Source organism: Mus caroli, unplaced genomic scaffold, assembly GCF_978045245.1.
Source record: "Mus caroli unplaced genomic scaffold, Mus_caroli_1 scaffold_11, whole genome shotgun sequence".
Taxonomy (NCBI): Eukaryota; Metazoa; Chordata; class Mammalia; order Rodentia; family Muridae; genus Mus; species Mus caroli.
The window spans coordinates 51,487,203-51,508,969 of NW_028227266.1; the positions used below are offsets into that span (position 1 = coordinate 51,487,203).

Sequence of the window (21,767 nt, forward strand, 5' to 3'; positions counted from 1 at the left end):
TCAAGTTAATGTCATCGTTTTATAGTAAGTAGTGGGTGTGTATATCTGTGAGAGAGAGCTATAGAGGAATGTCAGAAATAAGAGACAACCTTATCTGCAATGAAAGAGAAAGTTTAACATTTTGATTTCACATGTTTACTAATATAAAAGGTAGTTATTACATTTTGACTTCAAGCATACTTACATTATTGAGGACCTCATGAAATCCTAAGCCTCCCGTCATTTTGGTCCCCATTCGAGCAGCCAATTGATACATGAGAGGCAAAAACTTATAGGATGAAATCTTCATTCCATCTTTCTGCCATTAAAAAATACAAAATATAGGAACATGTTTGTAATATAATCTTATATCTATGGTACTTAAAATAATGATCCTCCACTAGTACACCCTAGTGGCTGCCAAAACTTTACTAACTAGGCAACTGCTCTTATCTCTTGGCCTATCTGAAAGATTTTCTAATGCGATGCCTCGGTGATAATAAAATTTACCTAGTGATTCAGTGATAACAAAAATCCTTAGCCCTAAATCACACTGCATCCAGAGCTGGTATGCTAACCCCACATCCAGTCCAGTGACTCCAAGGAGGATGGATACGAATCTGAGTCTACTGTGGTCTCAACTCCCAAGAAGTCGGGGGGTAACAAAATCAAGTTCTTTTCCCTACATGCCAGAAGTAATGAGGTTTAACACACACAGTACAATAGATTGGTTTTGTTGATTTTGAGTCTTACCATTCTTCTCATTCTGGAGAAACACTTTATCTTTAACCTTTAAACTAAATGTATATTTATTGTATATATTTATTTTATGACCACATCTTAAGATATTATTTCAATAAAAACTTATAAGTACTCCTGTACATGTTATGAATTTTTTTTTATTTGTAAAAGGATTGTATTAGGAAAAAAAATCCTTCAAGAGCACAAATAAGGCCGGGCGTGGTGGCGCACGCCTTTAATCCCAGCACTTGGGAGGCAGAGGCAGGTGGATTTCTGAGTTCGAGGCCAGCCTGGTCTACAAAGTGAGTTCCAGGACAGCCAGGGCTATACAGAGAAACCCTGTCTCGAAAAAACCAAAAAAAAAAAAAAAAAGAGCACAAATAAAACAAAGGACAATTCTTGCTTAGCATCACATTATTTTTATGGTTCCTATTCTCCAGTGTAGCATTCCCTTCTATGGACTCCTCTATGTTATTGCTCCTATTCTCCAGTCTAGCATTCCCTCCCACGGACTCCTCTGTGTTATCTGCAGAGGTAAAACACCTACAGAAATTCTCTCGCCTCCACACACACTTGTATCACTGAGAGTTTATAAAGTACTTATTTATGGAGCACCAAACCCATTAGGAGGGGTACACAGAGATGTGCAAAATCCCACACTCCAGGGGCTTAGGCCTCGGTTTTTTGTTTTGTTTTGTTTTGTTTTTTTTAAAGATTTATTTATTGATTATAAGCTGTTTTCAGACACTCCAGAAGAGGGCGCCAGATCTCGTTACAGATGGTTGTGAGCCACCATGTGGTTGCTGGGATTTGAACTCTGGACCTTCGGAAGAGCAGTCGGGTGCTCTTACCCACTGAGCCATCTCTCCAGCCCAGGCCTCGGTTTTTAAAGTGTATGTTCAAATGCTGGGTTGGGTAAGACTTGCCTTCATCATGCCATTGACTTCAGAAACTCCAGAATTTTCAAGCCAGAGGGAGCAAAGCCGGAACACCCACAGATCATGCTCTTCCCCACTTAGTAAGCAGTTGATGTAGTTCTCCACTGCTTTACACAGGAAACGCTTGCGATCCTCTCTCAGTGCACGGAGAGCACATTCGTCCAGCTCCAGTTCTCTCTGAACCTTTACTGTGTATCTTGATAAATTCAAACATAACAGTCACAAACCTTTCCATAACTATAAAATCATACATGATAGACAACATCAATGAAATACAAGGTATTCACTCCAAAAAAAATTTCTAAATATAATAAAAGGACTTGTCACACCTGCAATGAATAGGTCTTCCACACACCCAAGGACAGGGTGGGCTCTAAGTTAATCCTCTGCTTACTCCAAACATACGAAAACCCAATGCAGACTTAGAGGTACTGTGACAATATCAAAGTAGGCAAGTCTGCTATACTTAATGTCAGCTTCTAGTAAAACCAAACTAACATCCACGTACTCTGCCAAGAGCTAAACCAAGACATTAATTATTCATAGAAGAACATGTCAGTGTATTAACTGACTGAAGTTGTGATTAGCCACTAGAGAACTGAGAAAGCCTATTAAAAAGCTAAGTGATCAAAACTATAATTCAGATGACAAGGTCAGGGCAGTTTTCATGTCAGCAGTCCCTCAGCCGAACATAAACCATCAGTTAAAAGTTACCTGTTGGTCTGAATTTTATGTTCCCTTAGAAGGCCCACTTCCTCTTTGGCTCTTTTTAAGAGAGTTTGCTTGTTTTCAAATTCTGATGACTTCATGTAGTTTTCAATTCTCTGGTACTGAGTATCAGAGAACCTTGCCAATGAGAGAAAGGCCTTCATCTGTCCATTTCTGAGCTCTCTGCTGTTGCCATCGTAACTTCCAGCAACCTTCACTGCCTTCAACAACACACAATCCATTAGATCATATTTACATGCATAGATATAGCTAAAGACTCTCAGACCAAGGTAGCCCACTCAAATCTGTGTAAATGTGAAGCTTAACGGTATGGAACCTTATCAGGTAACAGTGGCAATGAACTGTGCAAAAAAGAACTCTTTAGTATCAAAGACTTTTAGATCTTCTATTTATGATATAATAATGGCTAAGCCATCTCTCCAGCCCGACATTTATATCTTACTTTTCATACTAAACTTCCTATTTCCCAAATTAGTGAGACTAAAGGATAAAGAAGGAGAAACAGGAAGGCCAATGGGGATTATAGAAGTGAAGTCCTAACCCTTACCGTAAGTAGTTGGACAAATGGCAATGATGGCTTCTATGTTTAATAGGGGAGTTTGTAGAATAAAAGCAGAGTAATCAGAAATGACTTCTTGAACGATAGGGGTGGGGATAAAGAGTGGACGGAAGACATGCATGCATTCAAAGCTGTTCCCTCCTCTGTGGCATTTTGCTTCTTTCTGCTCTAACGGATTACAGAGCCCCAGCAGGAGCGGAAGGATTGAAACCACACTTGTGTTTGCTTTTGAGATACACATGGTCTTCATAAAAGGATCAAGTATATTTATACTAAACAATAATGTTCAGAGCTGTGCCAACAACCTACCTTTTCTAGATAGGTCTGCATGATGACTGCAGGGTTTTCTAAGCAAGTTTCTGCCAGCCAGCTGCCACAAACCCTTAGACACTCAGCGTATATGACTTTGAGACCAGCATCATTCTGTATCAAGAAGCAAAAATCTTAAAATGTAATTCCTTTTCAAGATTACAAAAGTGTCTTCCATGAAGGTAGAAAAAAAAACCAATTAAAAATATTTTCCTCATGCTTTTACCATATAAATAATTCTAAGTATGCCAGTTCATGAAACAACCACTGCGAACTGTCTAGTTATTGTTGTTATTATTACTAACAATTTGCATTTACTATTTTAAAATGCCAGGAGTTTTCCAACAGCTTTATATATATATATATTAATACATAATTTTCACAGGAATACTATAAATTAGATATATTATTACCTATTTGTCAATGCAAAAACTGAGGTACAAAACTACCACATATGTATACCACAAGGTCTATACGATTTAGGAAATATTTAAGCAAGTTCTACTGGCACCTAATGCTTTGTTATAATTTAATATTTTGTGACCCTGCAGTTTCCTGTCCACTGGATGTGATATTTTCAGAGCATTAAGAATGACAAATTATGGCCTGGAGAGATGGCTCAGGGGTTAAGAGCACTGACTGCTCTTCCAGAGGTCCTGAGTTGGATTCCCAGCAACCACATGGTGGGAATGGCTCACAACCATCTGTAATGGGATCCGATGCCCTCTTCTGGTGTGTCTGAAGATATCGACAGTGTACCCATATAAATAAAATAATCTTAAAAAAAAAATTAAGAGTGACAAATTGTTGTAACTTGTTTTCTACTTTTCTTCTCTCAGACATTTCTTTTTTTTTTTATTGGCATAAAAAATTCTTTTTTTTTTTAAATTAGGTATTTTCCTCATTTACATTTCCAATGCTATCCCCAAAGTCCCCCATACCCTCCCCCTCACCCCCCTACCCACCCACTCCCACTTTTTGGCCCTGGCGCTCCCCTGTACTGGGGCATATAAAGTTTGCAAGTCCAATGGGCCTCTCTTTCCAGTGATGGCCGACTAGGCCATCTTCTGATTCATATGCAGCTAGAGTCAAGAGCTCCGGGGTACTGGTTAGTTCATAATGTTGTCTCACCTATAGGGTTGTAGATCCCTTTAGCTCCTTGGGTATTTTCTCTAGCTCCTCCTCTCTCAGACATTTCTAATTCTATTTTTGTCCTTGCTACTTCAAAGTTATAACATGTATTTCCATTTATTTCCTACATATTATTTTTGACTTCTGAAAAAACTGAGTGAATATACTACAAGAAAGATTGATAGATTTGTTTTAAATAAGAAAAAGTTTTCAAGTCTCATTTCTGACATTAATTTTCAAAGTCTCTTTTCATATTATTTTGTTTATGGACCAGTAATTTCAAAACCTTAATGTAATCATTACAGACATATTCTGAAGCAGAAATGCTTTTTGCCAACATTGAATCACCGATGCAGCCACCCGACCGACGTGCACACAAAGCACATACCTCTTTATCTTTAAAGCTGGATTCCAACTTCTTGATCATCTGCTTGAGAATACTCAGAGCAAGACTCTGCTCCTTTTTTGCCCAGAATACTTGTGCTTCTTCCAAATGCCACTCAGAAATTCCACAAATAGCTGAATTATATTGCTTAATTTTGAATATTGCTTTTTCAGGGAGCTACAGTGAAAATACATATGGAAATATACATTTACTGGTAAGATATTCACTGAGAACCTCATTTTTCAGAGACTAGACCACAAAGTCTGACAAATGTGTGTGTGTGAGTAAGACAGAGACAGAGAGAGAGAGAGAGAAAGAGAGAGAGAGAGAGAGATCTCACCGAATTGTTACCATTACATTATAGTAGTTTGGGAATCTTATTTTATAACCAGGAAATTGGGGGCGAGAAATGATAATTATTGCCTTGCCAATGTTTAAACTCAAGGTTTTGCCTAATTCCAGTATGAAAGCTTTGTTTTGTTTTCTCACTCAATACTGGGGTTTGATCCCAGAGCCCTGTTGTATTAGCTATGCAAAGAAGCATGCTGTCATACATCCATAGTCCCAACTCTTTTCTACACTGAAGACAGGTCCCACTACGTTTTTCAAGGGGGCCATGAACTCACTGTCTTTCCCAAGTAGGCTCTGAACTTGTGATCCCCCTACCTCAACCTCTCAAGTGACTAGGACTGTAAGTTAAGTACAAGCCCCAGTCAACCTAAAATCTTCAATAACTTTATATACAACGATTTCCAATTTTCAATGATATTTCTTCCTCACATCATTATACCTTCTGGTATCTGAGTAATAAAAAAAGCCCAAGAAGTGAAGTAACACAAATATAAGCTTTTTACCTGTGTGTTCTTGAAGGTTCGAGCCAGAACAGAGAATTCAACAAGGTGTTTGGTGAGAATGTCCTTAGAGCATGCTCCTTGAGAGCTCTCCATGTCCTTCTGTACCAGGGTCTCCAGAATGACTGTGCGTAGAGCCATGAGAGGCTCCTGAAAGCTGAAGTCACTGTCTCTCAGAAGCTGGGAGTGCCTCTGCCACTTCAAGTATGCTTCAGAGCGCTCTCTGTCTGTGACTGACCTGAAAGTCAAGTCACATAACTTAGTTGAGCAAATGAAAAATACTCAGGACAGTGCAAAATAACATGTAGTTACAAATAATGGGTACTTTAAAAGGTAGCCTTTAAACAGATTTTGTTCAGAAACGAGAATGCTGCATTCAGACCTATCATAAAGACACGACTACTCTGCTAGTCCTCCTTGTGGCGAAAGCAGACATATCTACAAGGAAATCAATTAACTTTCATTAATTACCTACAAATGACACTATACATAGCTGTCAAAAAAATCAGTTCATTGAACAAACAACTGGCACTTGAAAACATTTCATCTGCTAACATTATTAAACAGAAGACACACTTTGTACAACTCATTTATATGAATACTTTGCCTTTCACATGCATAAAATATGTTATACTATCCCATCTTTCAAGACTTGTGTTGAGAGGGGGAAAAAAAAGATCCAGAGAATAATGAAGTAAAGATGAGAAATCATTTCAGTTGCTTGTGCATGTTCATCAAAACCAAACTTCTACTTCTGTCACAAACGACCCCAGAACAACAGATCTACAGTATTTTAGACAAAGGGATCTCTATATACTCTTAAAATTAAGGTTCTGAAGAGCTTCGATTTCAATTCTTAGGTTATACCTATGGGCATTACATTTCTCAGTTGGTAAATGTCTAAAATGTGTTTATTACACACACATTAATAAATTTATCCAGTTTATTTTACAACAGATCTCCCCCTTCCCTCCTGCTGTGTGCCATCAATACAACCTCTCATTCAGGCCAACATAGAAGCAGCTAATCACAGGCTGAAACCTTTGGAAGCCATGAGCTCACATAAACCTTTCTCAACAAAGCAAATAATAATAAATCATGCCCATCATATGTTTCCATTGGTGACACACAACACACAAGCAACACACTTCAGGATTAGCAAAACCCGCAAGCCACCTACCTTGAGAAAAGCTCGCCACTGTTTTCCAGTTCTCCAATTGCCTGCAATCTACTAAGTGTGGGATACAGCGAATACACAGACTCAAGGCTGCCCTTACTCAACTCTTCAACTTCTTTCACCCTAGGGGTAAGAGAGCAGATCATCTGAAACTGACACGTCCTCAGGGAGATAGAGGTTCAATTCTATGGCTGAGCAATACTTGTCATATGCTTGTTGCTGACCTGAAAAGACTACACACACACACACACACACACACACACACACACACACACACACAGACTCTGGTGAAATAGCAGTGTGACCAGCCTTGGGATTATACAGTTCTAAGTGTAAAGCCCAGTTCTGCCATGTCTGTCTGGCTTTGAACCTGCTACCAAATCTTGCCACAACTATTGTTTTCCACCTTTAAAGAGTATGTATAGAAAGAGCCCGACAAAGGGTCTAGAATACAATCACGTTAAAAATAGAAATATTATTTCTGCCATATGTCATAGGTTATTTCTCCATCACTGGTGAATGAGCCAATTCAGGCCAGATTAGATTATATTAAAGGTAGGCTTATTGGGAAGCTGCTCTCTGCTGGCCGAGTTCACTAGCCCCAAGGTCCAAGGCTGGGAAAGTCACCACTGGGAAGGGGTAGGGGAGGGAGAGACAGAGAGAAAGGGACATGCTCACAGAGAGAGAAGAGGAGAAGAAAAAAAGAAGAGGAGAAGAAAAAAAAAAAAAGAGAGAGACCAAAATGTCTGGATTATATAGGGAAAATCCTATGGAGAAAGAACAGCCCAGCCCCTAGGCTGAAAAGTTCAGGATTCGGGGCAGGGCACTCCAGGCAGGAACTGAGGGATGCTGGGAGAACATGGAGGCCAGGTCTGCTTTGGTGTGTAAAATATGCACCTCAGTTCCCTGTTCTGGGGTCTAAAACCAAACAATATGTATATGATTTGTGATGTCAGTGGCTAGTGTTTAAAATATTCATGTTTGGGGGCTAGATAGATGGCTCAGTGGTTAAGCACACTGGCTGCTCTTCCAAGAGGACCAGGGTTCAATTCCTAGCACCTACATGGTGGCTTAGAATTGTCCATAACTCCAGTTCCTAAGGATCTGACACAGACATATATGTAGGCAAAAACATCACTCACTGCATATAAAAATAAATCTTCTTAAAAAATTAATGTTTCTTTAACTTGTTACAGATAATTGCTACATCGTATATCATTTCATGTATGCCTCAAATAAACCTATTTTAGAAAGCAGAGCTATAGCCAGAAGCTGGAAAGAACCCAGATGTCCCTCAACAGAGGAATGGATACAGAAATTATGGTACATTTATTTACACAATGGAGTACTACTCAGCTATTAAAAAGAATGAATTTATGAAATTCCTAGCCAAATGGATAGACCTGGAGGGCATCATCTTGAGTGAAGTAACACAATCACAAAAGAACTCACACAATATGTATTCACTGATAAGTGGATATTAGCCCAAAACTTAGGATACCCAAGATATAAGATACAATTTACTAAACGCATGAAACTCAAGAAGAATGAAGACCAAAGTGTGGACACTGTGCCCCTTCTTAGAATTGGGAACAAAACACCCAGGGAAGGAGTTACAGAGACAAAGTTCGTAGCTGTGATGAAAGGATGGACCATTTAGAGACTGCCGTATCCAGGGATCCATCCCATAATCAGCTTCTAAACGCTGACACCATTGCATACACTAGCAAGATTTTGCTGAAAGGACCCAAATATAGCTGTCTCTTGTGAGACTATGCCGGGGCCTAGCAAACACAGGAGTGGATATTCACAGTCAGCTATCGGATGTATCACAGGGCTCCCAATGGAGAAGCTAGAGAAAGTACCCAAGGAGCTAAAGGGATCTGCAACCCTATTGTCGGAACAACATGATGTACTAACCAGAACCCCGGAGCTCTTGTCTCTAGCTGCATATGTATCGAAAGATGGCCTTGTCGGCCATCACTGGAAAGAGAGGCCCATTGGACTTGCAAACTTTATATGCCCCAATATAGGGGAATGCCAGGGCCAAAAGAATGGGAGTGGGTGGGTAGGGAAGTGGGGGGCGCTATGGGGGACTTTTGGGATAGCATTGGAAATGTAACTGAGGAAAATATGTAATAAAAATATTAAAAATTAAAAAAAAAAAGAAAGCAGAGCTATGACAGTAAGAGAGTGAAGGCCATGAAACTAGAAAAGACAAAAGTCAACTCTTTTAGGATACTTGAACAAAAAGAGAACACTATCACACTTTCCCTGAGGGCTCAGAGTGAAGAACTGACATAGGTCCTGAAGAAAGTCTTTCTTGAGAGCAAAGGATGACAAATATCTGAACACAGCCACCAAGCCTTCATCCCTTCATCGATGCAAATGCTTACATTAAAACTACTCATTTTGAGGATAGCAGCCACAGCATTAAATATAAAAACAATTTGTCTTTTTATAATACCTGGCATATCGGAGGCTTTCATAAAATGTGGAGAATTCTCTGTTTCTTAGACACTGCAGAGCATTATACAATGATTCATGGTAACTGGTTCCTTCTACTTCTTGGCTGTGACATGATTAAAAACCATATTTAAAAATAGAAAATTCCGAGATAGTCATGGTAACTAACTAACTCAAAGGACAACATTGAGAACTAAAATTAAGATTTCTCATAAAAATTTGCAGAAATTAAGAAAAACATGTAGCTGGTGCAGTGGCACACACCTTTAATTGGTAGGCAGAGGCAGGTGGATCTTAGTGAGCTCAAGGCCAGCCATGGTTACATAGTAAAATCTAAACAAACAAGCAAATAACAAAATAAAACAAAGCAGTAGGAAAAGGAAAGAATTTTATAGGCCATTTAAATTCTTTAAAGAAAAAAAAAAACCTTAGAAATTCTGTTTGGTTCTCAATCTTATATTTAAGATGAATATTGAAAACATGAGAACAGCTGAGAGGTGGTGGCAGTGCCTTTAGTGCCAGACTCAAGAGGCAGAAGTAGGAGCTCTACCTCTGGTCTACAGAGTGAATTCTGAGACAGCCAGGATTACACAGAGGAACTCTGTCCTGAAACAAACACACAAAACTCTTCTATATATAAATAACTCTGGATCTGGAGAGATGGCTCAGCGGTTAAGAGCACTGACTGCTCTTACAAAGGTCCTGAGTTCAAATCCCAGCTGCCACATGGTAGCTCACAACCATTCGTAATGAGATCTGATGCCCTCTTCTGGGGTGTCTGACGACAGCTACAGTGTACTTACATATAATAAATAAAAAAAATTTAAAAAAAATGAATAACTCTGCTTTTATACCATTCCTCTAATAAAATTTGATAAATACTCCAATATATGAAAATATTTTTTCCATTAAGATAATTAAAATGACTTACTTTTTCAGTGTTATATCATTAAAAGATTTTTATGTAGTTATTAAATCCTTCAGTACTCTAGGTGTTCTGGTTATCATTTTAAAAATATAGTGATTTGACATACTGGTTAAAACTTTTACCTTCTAGCATAACTTGGTTTATCAATACATCTTAAGATGCCTGGTTATCTATTTGTTTTTAAGGCACTGTCTCCTGTGTAGCCCTGGCTAGCCTAGTACTCACTGTGTAGACATAGCTATCATCAAGCCCAGAGATCCACCTGCTTCTGATTCCTTGAGTGCTGGACTCAAGGTGTGCACCATTATTTCTGGGCCTGGTACTGCTTTCTAATGGCAACAACAGCAACAACAAAATATTAACAAGGGTAACTTATTTTATCACCCAGCCAATAAAAGTGCATATGACTACAATGCAGCAAGAACTGCAAGGGAGAAGGCTTACACTTGTCTTTAGATTCCTCAATCCAACATACAATATTCTCATAGGAAAAGACATTTTTTAAATGTCTATCTTCAAAATGCTTGAAGCAAGGGATATAATTTCTCTAATGAGAGAAAAAAAAAAGAATGTAATTCAAGATTCATTGTGGTAACTGCCTACTGTATCTTAAATTAAGAAGTCAGGCCATACTTTCTGTGAAATATATTAAACAAGAAAACCCAACACATTAATATTCACAGATAAGAGAAAGCAATCAAACGTGCAGTTTCAGAGTCAGAGAAAGACCCCTGTAAGGGCTCTGCTTTGGAAAGTCCATTTCTCCCACCCGGCAGAAGCGCAGAGGCCCCACTGCATGTTCCTCCACGCCGCCTGGTAACGCAGCTCCTGCAGCTCAGCGCACCACTCTCGTCTTTCATAGTCTAATCCTTTCAGATAGACAGACAGGATATGGGAGAGCCCCAAATTCTGCAGGGCCTGAAAGGAGGTAAATACACAATCAAATATGTCAGCACAGAGAAGACCCGTGCTTCTCAACCTTTCCCAATGCTGCCACCCTTTAATACAGTTCCTCACGTTGTGGTGACCCTAACCATAAAAATTATTTTCATTGCTACTTCACAACTGTAATTTTGCTACTGTTATGAATCATAATTTAAATAGCTGATGTGTAACTTCTGTGAAAGGGTCAGTCAACCCGCAAAGAGGTCAGGACCCACAGATTGAGAACCATTGGACTAGCGGAGGGAAAACAGCAAATAATAATAATGGTAATAATAATAATAATTAAAAAATTTTAATTAACAGTATCACTTAAAATTCTAAAATATTGCGTAGCATATATATTTACGGGGAATGTTAATGTTTGATAGAAAAATACCTAAGCCTATTAACTAGGAATAGATGTAACAGTTTCTGGGACCAACTCTAATGCAAACTCTAAGTGCCCCGTGAAGCACTACTAGTGCCTCCTGGCATACTGTACACATTCAGGAAGGGTCTTCTGCTCTCGGGTAATAAAGGTACTATCAACAAACTACACTGACCTGTGCAGCTTTCCTGTGTGTACTGAGGCGTTAGCCTCACATCTGACAGTTCAACTCCAGTGGTCTCAAGTTTACTGCCTGTGTAAACTTCCCTGATACACTGAATTAACATTAACAGGTGCACTGATGGCGGCAGACACAGACAGAAGCGTACCTGGATGATTCCTGACTGGCGGGTGGAGGAGGAGATGCTGGTCTCCAGGTCATAAGTTACTAAGGCTTTCTCCCACGTTGCTTCATGTTCATAGGTCCGTATTCTGTAAGAAAAGATGGTGAAAACATCTTCTGTTTCTGTATTCGAGAAGTAGAATTACTATCTAGAAAGTGCAGTTTACCTAGTAAGGGGTTGTAACATTTTCCCTCCTCCACAGCCATACAGGCTGTCCGGCTCTCCTATACTTCTGTAGATCTCTAAGAGAAGATCCTGAAAACAGAAATACCAAAGGCAGAGACTTGAAAATAAAAATCAATTCATGAATTTTATAAGCTTTAAATTTTATCATTATCAACTCACAACTTACAACTCATAAATGTGCTGTAAAAGTAAAATATAATGATAGAAATAGAAGTATTCTAATCATTGTATAGGACAGTGGTCTTGTCCTATACAAGAAAATGGTTGGTCTACTTTAGAAGTAATGCTCACAGACTGAAGAGGGGCTCAGTAGTTAAAAGCGCTTATCTTCCAGAGGACCCAGGTTTGATCCCCAGCACCCACATGGTGGTTTACAATCACCTGTAACTCCAGGACTACGGAATCCTATGTTCTGACCTTGGCAGGAACTAGGCATGCATGTGATGCACTTAGCAAACATGCAAACAAAATACCCATATGCATAAAATAATAGAACTAAGGAAATTCATGAAACAGATATGCATACCAACATACTAGATTTTTAATCACATTCAGCAATAATCACAAAACAAAACAATCCTGTCCACAAATAAAACTGTAAATGGAAGAATAAAATTCTGCAAACCTTAACTACTGAAATTGGAGCAAATGAAGGCTATAAATTTTCTTTAAAATGCCCATAGTTTTAGAAATATGCTGCATTTAAAGCAGCAATTACTTAAAATACTTCTTGTGATATTTACACAGGAAAGCCTAGTGTTGTTTAACTTCAGTGAAAAAAAGCAGAAACAAACAATAAACAACCAAAAAAACCAGAAGCCACACTCCATAGGAAACTGAGCAAGCAAGTTAGTTGCCTTGATATTTTTGCTGTGGTAAATATTTCCTAAATACAAATCCATCAATATTGGTATAAGTCTACATATAATTCTTATTCAAGTATTTCTATTCATAGACATGTAATAAAACCTTAAGAGTTGAAACATTAGGGATCTAACAGTCCTTGGCATAAGAAAATACTCATGAAAATCAGTACAGAAAGGTGAAACTACATAGTTCCAAGAGAAAGAGAGAAATGTTAGTATAGAGGATCACATGGCAAGCCGGAGACAGGGCTGAGGAGCTCAGGAAACAATCACAGAAAGCTCAAAGCAGCTGCACGCATGTGTGATCCTAGCTCTGGACAGGCAGACAGGCAGAGCCCTAGAGCTCGCTCATCAGCCAGCCTAGCAAAATCAGTGAATTCTACATTTAATAAGACAACTTGTCTCAAAAAAATAAGATAGTTATTAAAGACATCTATGTCAACCTATGGCCTGCACATACAAGCACACACACAACACATGACTAGATGTGAAGTCAGAAGTTAAGGAGAGAGCCGGAGAAATGGCTCAGTGGTTAAGAGCTCTGACTGCTCTTCCAGGGGTCCTGAGTTCAATTCCCAGCAGCCACATGGTGGCTAATGAGATCTGATGCCCTCTTCTGGTGTGTCTGAAGACAGTGGCAGGGTACTCATATATATAAAATAAATAAACCTTTAAAAAAAAAGTTAAGGAGAAAAAAATGAAAGGTGACTAATAGACTAAGCAATATATAGTTCATGGAAAACATTAGGCAAGTGCCATTTAAATGGAATGAAGGAAAGAAATGGAGAGAGCAACTACAGACATCATGGGAAAGTCTGGATGTGAAAGGAAAGAAGACAACACCTTAAGAGAATACAGAAGAGAGAAGCTCCTTCCAGATCCAAGAACAGAAACGATTTAAACAGTAGAAGTCTGAAATATTCATGATATAGTTAAGAATAGGCACAGCATAACAAAGTTTCTGAACAAGAACAAATAACTCGAGATAAAGGGAAGGTGTTTGTTAGTTTAATAAGAGAGATGGTCATGACAAGAGCAGAGGTAGGGAGATTAAGACAATTATGGGATGTGGTGGTCTAAATAAGAATGTTCCCATAGGCTCACGGTTGAATACTTGGTCCCTAGGTGGAAGAGTCTGAGAAGGATCAGGAGCTGCAATCTTATGGAGGACATGAGCTTTGGGACGGGTCTCTCTCTCTCTCTTTCTCTCTGTCTGTCTGTCTCTGTCTCTCAGCTGTTCCTGCTGCCATGCCTTTGCTCTGCCATCATGGATGAAACTCTCTAAAACAATGAGCCCAGATCAAACACTTTCTATTATACGTTGCCTTGGTCATGGTGTCATGGTCAGCAATAAAAGAGCCTTTATTCAAGGTCAGAGGGGCCACTATTTATGCAGTGTTATAGAAAAAGTGGAGGAGTAGACATTGGAAATCACTTCTCTAATCAGAGCATAAATTTATAAATATTCTAGGTTCAATAAGTAGTTTCAGTTTTATAACAATTATGTTTTTATATTCAATGTATGTGTGCTCTGCTGCATATATATATATGCAGCAGAGCACACATACATACATATATATTTACACACACACACACATGCCTGTCTGAAGAGGGTATCAGATCCCCCTACAGATGGTTGTGAGCCACCATGTGGTTGCTGAGAATTGAACTCATGACCTTTGGAAGAGCAGCTAGTGCTGTTAGCCTCTGAGCCATCTTACCAGCCCTAGTTTCAGTTTTAAAATCAATTATATCCCTATGAGAAGATAATCCAACATATCACATACAAATTATCACAGGGTTTCTAATATTTACCTGTAAGCTTATTCCAGTTTCTTCTTTACTTTTTTCACTCAAACTAGAAATAGTTGTACCTTGACTTCCTTCTTCAAATGTTGGACTTCTGCTTATCATAAAAACATCTCTTTTAATGAGAACATATTATCCAACGTTATATATTCATTCTATACTTCAACATAAAGAAACTAATTATGGTTGCAAAAAGAACAGTAAACCATTTATACTTTAACACAGAATAGCATTTAGACCTGGCATGAAAAAAGAAAAATTTGAGAATATTAATTCTACATGTGGAAATTATTCATAATAACACTATTGTATAAACAGCAGTTATATGCTAAAACAGGCCTGTTTAAAAACAGAAGTTTTGCAATACAGATCCTAAATATTCTATCAGTGGTCTTCCTTAAAGTTTAACTTGATAGTTGCAGATACATATAGTAAAACCATAAGACACAATTTAACCCCCAATAAACTGAAAAGAAAGAAATCTGATGAAAATAAGCGAGAGCAACTGAAATCTAGAGGTGATAATGCGACGAGGACTCAGATTTATCCACTCTAAGACCTCACCTTTAAGCATTTATGTATTTGGGTGCTATAGCTTGGTAAGTGACTCAATTTTAGTATCATCACAGCTACTGTGCCTATAGTAATCCAATATATAAATTAAATACTACCATAAATGATAGCCCCCTCTAATATCTTTCTAAAACATGTTTTGTGTTTTCTATATTTTTCCCTCAAAATAGAAGAAGTTACACTTTTGTTTCCTCCTTCCAATGTAGCAAATGCTCCTGGATCCTTTTATCTTCTTCTTTTTTTTAATCAACTACACTTTGGTAACTATACAATAAACTACTTTTCTTACCAACTACAGTCTGATAAAGCACACACACTAACACAATTCAGCACTACCTTACTAAGTTGAAAATCTGCACACCAGCAGTTCTCCCAGTAAGGTATATGTTGCTGACAGAACAGGTAACAAACTGTGGTGCCTTCTCTAGTGTACCATGGCAGTAAAGAGTAACAGCAATAGGGAGCATAGATATTAAAAACTTGGGTGGAAAATGTGGCATAGAAAATGTCTTATAAAACTCAAAAATAGAGAATACTACACTGTATTTCAAGATCCATACTAATATGACAAGTAATATGACATTGCTAGACTGGAGGAATGATAAACATACACTGAAGGTCACCTTTACCCCTGGGAGAGTCTCAGAAGGCTGGTACAGGGGGGGAGGGGGGGTACTGAGTGACAGAATGCTGTTGACGATACTCTGCTTTGTGACCTTCAGTTACAGATATGATACACATGTAAAATATCCATCTAGCTCCAATTCATCAAGGCAACACATGTGCAACACAGCTGCACATACTACTGTCAGGCATCACACATGTAACACAGCTGCACATACTACTGTCAGGCACCACATGTGTAATACAGCTGCACATACTTCTGTCAGGCATCACACATGTGTAATACAGCTGAACTTACTACTGTCAGGCATCACACATGTAGCACAGCTGCACGTACTATTGTCAGGCATCACACATGTGTAATACAGCTGCACATACTACTGTCAGGCATCACACATGTAGCACAGCTGCACGTACTATTGTCAGGCATCACACATGTAACACAGATGCACATACTACTGTCAGGCATCACACATGTAACACAGCTGCATATACTACTGTCAGACATCACACATGTAACACAGATGCACATACTACTGTCAGGCATTACTTTAGGATCTTGGAACAGTAAGACATCTGAGGCTGTAAAAATCCGCTCTCTGAGTCTTACTGATAAGCCTTGAGCTGACTTTGTTTTACACAGATTGTGGACACTAACTCTGAGATTGCAGTGTCTCAGGAACATGCTAACAAAACAGTACTTTAAGTACATACTATGAAGAATTCTAGTAAACAACTTGAATAGAGAATACTTGTGGTTTGTTTCCTTGACAGTACAGGTAAACTGCTTGCCTATATTCTATTTACAAACGCAGTGTGCTTACTATCTTAGGTCTCCAGGTTGGCTCTTCTAACAGAGCCACTGTGGACTCCTGCACTTCTCAGTCTCCGTACACCTTGTCTATCTGTCCTTCTTTTTTCATCAGTTCTCTGGAAGTTGGGGGAGAAGCCCAAAGAGACCAGCAAAGCAAATGCAGGCACACCTGCTTGAAGGCAAGCAGCTCTGCACAAGTTTGCTCCATTCACATAATGGCTAACATTCAAATTTAAGATGCTTCTATTTATACTCACAGAGGACATACTATTTGCTCCTGATTAATAAAAAACACTGTTCTACAAACTCAAAATACTAAAACTCACTCAAACTGCGATCAGTGCTGTGCACTTGTCTTCATGGATTTATAGTGACCACGAACACACAGGGTTACAATGTTCGATAGTGACCACATAATGTACATCTCTAATGGTTTTCAACCAAAAAGCAGAGATTTAAATATCAAACCAGAAGTGAACAGTCTAAATCTGTTAACGACTTGTAGAACATGAGAATTCTGGTCCCACTTTTCCAGTCTAAACAAATATATTACATTTCCAGCTTAATGGCATCTACCATTATTAATAGCAAAAATAATGTATGTATTGGCATAACTCACATTTGTGATTTTAATTTCTTAGTAAGGCTGAATTACTGGTAAGAAAGTGAGGCTATCTATAAACACAAACACTAGGCTATTTCAGACAGGGATCTAAAAGGAGGTTCATATAATAAAACGTATAATGTAATTTAATACCCTAGTTTCTTGGTTATTTTTCATCACGATCCATATCGTATTTTTAAGCTTTTTATAAAAGTTCTAATTCAATCAGAGGAAATCGAGTTGAAGTAGCTAGAAATACAAGCAGGTAACACATAAATAAAACTTACTTAGTCACACACAGACTGATCACATTCCAGTCAAAGAGTAAAATGAATTCTGAAATGTGAATTAGAGGTAAACCTAATGTAACCAAAACTAGGAAATCATTCAGTCATAAACACATGTATGGGTGGTTTACATTCCAAATGCTAGCTTAGCTGTAGGGAATATACAAACAACCAAATGTTGTTGTTTCTCTTCATTAGCTTCCTATGTCTAGTCTTTATAATATAAAATAGAACACATTATATAACTACAATTTCTATATTTTCAGAGAATTACTTCCTAAAAAAGTATTTTGCTTTGATATAGAAAATCTCGGGCTAAAATGTTTTTTAAATGGAAAAATGGGGCAAAAATAAATCTTTACTATACATTTGTACGGAAAACAGTATCAACGCCAATTTAAATACCAAAATGTCACTGGGTAGTGGTAGCTGGTAGCTGGTAGCACACACCTTTAATCCCAGCACTAGGGAGGCAGAGGCAGGTAGATGTCTGTGAATTTGAGGCCAACCTGGTCTACAGAGTGAGTTCCAGGACAGCTAGGGTAGTTATATAGAGAAACCTTTCCTTGAAAAAAACAAGAAAAAATAAACAAATAAATAAAACAAAACCCAAACCTCAAAATCCACTTGCCTTTTCTCTTGCTCGTCTGTGCTTTTCTTATCTGAATAGATCTCTGCGTAGAGCAAGGCCGTGAAGTGAGCAGAGCAGGACTGAGCCACCTTCGCAACCTCAAGATAATTCAAATCCAGCCAGAAAGCGTCATCAAAGGCTGTTCCCGAGGAAGGTCTGGAGGGGAATTAAACACGGTGTCCTGTCATTCTAACATAAACAATGAAAGGAGCAAAATGGTACGGTGTCATCGCAAGCCATAATTCCTGAGTGTATGGCAAGAACCATTCTGAGACAGCATGGCTACAAGGCCGGCTCTCCGTCGACTTGGAGCATAACCTCTCAGAGAATCTAAAGAAAGCCACTAGGCATCATGCCGAACCAATCTGGGCTCTGTACCCACCCTTTACATCACTGGCTGCAAAGGACAGCACATGTGGAGGTCAGAAAACAACCTTGGGGGTCAGTCCATGCCTTCAGCCTGTTTAAGACAGGGCCTCGTGTGTTTATTGCTGCATATCCTAGGTTTGCTGGCCTGGAAGTTTCTGGAGATTCTCCAGTCTCTGCCTCCTATAACCTATTATAAACACTGGGGTTAGATGCATATGTTATTAAGCCCAGCTTTGATACAGGTTCTGCAACTTAAAGTCAGGCCACCAGGCTTGTGCAGCATGCTAGGTTTACCCAGCAAGCACTTTACCCACGGAGCCATCTTCCCAGCACTAAAAAATGTTCTCTAAAAAAAGAATTTTTATCTTCTCTATGCCTTGCTAATATTATTCTACCTCATGAAGTCTGAAATAATTGGCCCCAAGATGAAACTACCTCCCAACACCAGAAAAGGTACTCACAGCTACAGTTAAGGTTTCTTAGAAAAGGATCTACAATAAAACAAAATAAGTCATAAACTTTCTAATCACAAAGTCCCTAAATGCAAGAAAACAATCTGTTTGTGAACTAGAATGTTATGAAAGGCATGCATTGCTTACAACACAAATGCATGTAGGGTCAAATAATCTATTATTCTTCCAGTTCATCACCCCATTCTTTACTAACAGCTGTCATTACCACCATACATACCATATGAGGCATTAATTACTACGAGTCCAAATCATGCATGCTCCTACACTTGGGGTGGGATTATGGCCAATATATCCATCCCAGGTTGAAAATACTTTAAGTTAAAAAATGCATTTATCACACATAACCTATAGAAAATCATAACAACACAGTATACTATGGGGGCACAAATTATGGTTTATCTTCTTCATCACAGGGCTGTTAAAGACCCACAATCTAGAATCTCATGAAGGGATTGCTGAACATAGTGGTGCATCCTTTAGTCCCAGCACTCAGGAGGCAGATGCATGTAGATTTCTGTGAGTTTAAGGACAGCCAGGGCTACAAAGGTGAGAAAGAAAAAAAAGGATCATGCTGTATTTTCACCAGCCTGGAACATGACCGGAATCTGAAGTCCAGCTTTCTTTCTCTGAATGCTGCCACACATTGATGTAAAGTTGAAAAATCGTAAGATGGACCAGACCACTCTGAGCTACTTCTCCAGAGTTCTGGTAACTTGCTAGCAGCACACTTCAGCTGCACTACCCATTTTGAGCTATTTCTGAACTTTGTTAATAACCCTTTGAAGGCCTGGGACAATGGTACATGCTTATTAAAACCCAGCACTCCAAGTGGAGGAACGTCAGGAATTCAAGGCTATGCTGAGCTACGTGGAGAACTGTAGTCAAAGGTACCTTAGGCTACAATGACCTGGTCTCAAAAAAAAATTACAATAGAAACAAAGATACTATACTGTAAAGTAACTTACCTAAATCACCCCCATGACAATGTCACAGACTTACTAGAGATTGTCATGGTAAGTTTGGCACAGAGCAGGAAAGGCTTTAGTCTCATAAAAGAAGATAACGATGAAATCCAACCCCAGCTACTCTAAAGAACGAGTTCATGAGCAGCTGCAGTACTGAGAATAACCTTAGAAAACCATGTGCTCAGTTCCCGCATCTTCCCTGCTGCGATAAGCTAAAGCCTGCATGACTTAGCTCCTGCAGGATGCCTGCTGATACAGCTGGGACAAAACTGACAGTCTCCCATATGTAGCCCAGGTGCAGTCCTGCATATGGATTATTAAATTAAAAATTTAATGCACAAGCACCACACCAATCAATTTGAGCAGTCTGAAACAGTTGCATATAAAATAATCAGATTAAAAAGCAGCAGAAGAAGTTAGAGTGCCCAGTTCCCAAACCCGTGAAACAACGGTTATCATTTTACCTCTTTTGCCTTCTCAGATAGTCGACAACAGCAAGCATGGTTCTTTGTGACTTTTTATCCAAACAGCATCGGAGAAAGCTCTCTGACTCTAACGAAAACAGAAATATGTCTTCTTAGTCTCACACTGCCATGAAAGTCTTTTCTTGTCTGTGTGTCCTACACTGTAAGGTTATGATGGGAGGCTTGTCCAACACAAAAAACACTTTTTAAAAAAAAGATTTATTTATTTATTATATGTGTGTACACTGTAGCTGTCTTCAGACACTCCAGAAGAGGGCATCAGATTTTTGTTACAGATGGTTGTGAGCCACCATGTGGTTGCTGGGATTTGAACTCAGGACCTTTGGAAGAGCAGTCAGTGCTCTTAACCGCTGAGCCATCTCACCAGCACCACAAAATCACTTTCTAAAAAATAGAAATCAATTTAATTTAGTGGCATTCCTTTTATTTCAAAGGAAACATATAAATATAAAAATATAACGTAAAGAGTTTGTTACAAATTATAATTTGTTTCCAACTCAATTCTTCATAGTTAGAAAGAGCAATTTGCAAATTCATTTAGAATAACAAAAAACCCACAATAGCAAAAACTATTCTCAACAATAAAAGAACTTCTGGGGGAATCACCATCCCTGACTTCAAGCTGTACTACAGAGCAATAGTGATAAAAACTGCATGGTACTGGTATAAAAATAGACAGGAAGGTCAATGGAATAGAATTGGAAAAAAAGAAATGAACCTATGGTCACCTGATCTTTGACAAAGGAGCTAAAACCATCCAGTGGAAAAAAGAGCATTTTCAACAAATGGTGCTGGTTCAACTGTTGGTCAACATGTAGAAGAATACAAATTGGTCCATTCTTTTTTCCCTGTACAAAGCTCAAGTCCAAGTGGATCAAGGAGTTCCACATAAAATCAGATACACTGAAACTAATAGAAGAGAAAGTGGGGAAAAGTCTCCAACACATGGGCACAGGAGAAATTTTCCTGAACAGAACACCAATGGTTTATGGTCTAAGATCAAGAATTGACAAATGGGACCTCATAAAATCACCAAGCTTCTGTATGGCAAAGGACACTGTCAATAGGACAAAATGGCAACCAACTGATTGGGAAAAGATCTTTACCAATCTCACATCTGATAGAGGGCTAATATTCAATATATACAAAGAACTCAAGAAGTTAGACTCCAGAGAATCAAATAACCCTATTTGGGTTATTTGGGGAGCAGAGCTAAACAGAGAATTCTCAAC

General features: G+C 38.7%; 1 protein-coding gene across 1 annotated transcript in view; it reads right to left on the minus strand.

Annotated features, from left to right (window-relative positions):
* The window catches only part of Atm (ATM serine/threonine kinase), a 112,416-nt gene that overhangs the window by 17,557 nt on the left and 73,092 nt on the right, over window positions 1-21,767 (minus strand). Inside the window, exons 38-51 of the mRNA XM_021171910.3 lie at window positions 20,515-20,602; window positions 18,244-18,399; window positions 14,717-14,804; window positions 12,016-12,104; window positions 11,835-11,937; window positions 10,963-11,111; window positions 9,267-9,371; window positions 6,803-6,922; window positions 5,626-5,860; window positions 4,775-4,948; window positions 3,256-3,369; window positions 2,373-2,587; window positions 1,647-1,854; window positions 185-298 (exon numbers count right to left, since the gene is read on the minus strand). Coding sequence (XP_021027569.1) covers window positions 185-298; window positions 1,647-1,854; window positions 2,373-2,587; window positions 3,256-3,369; window positions 4,775-4,948; window positions 5,626-5,860; window positions 6,803-6,922; window positions 9,267-9,371; window positions 10,963-11,111; window positions 11,835-11,937; window positions 12,016-12,104; window positions 14,717-14,804; window positions 18,244-18,399; window positions 20,515-20,602 — 1,958 coding nt within the window. The remainder of the gene's footprint in view (window positions 1-184; window positions 299-1,646; window positions 1,855-2,372; window positions 2,588-3,255; window positions 3,370-4,774; window positions 4,949-5,625; window positions 5,861-6,802; window positions 6,923-9,266; window positions 9,372-10,962; window positions 11,112-11,834; window positions 11,938-12,015; window positions 12,105-14,716; window positions 14,805-18,243; window positions 18,400-20,514; window positions 20,603-21,767) is intronic.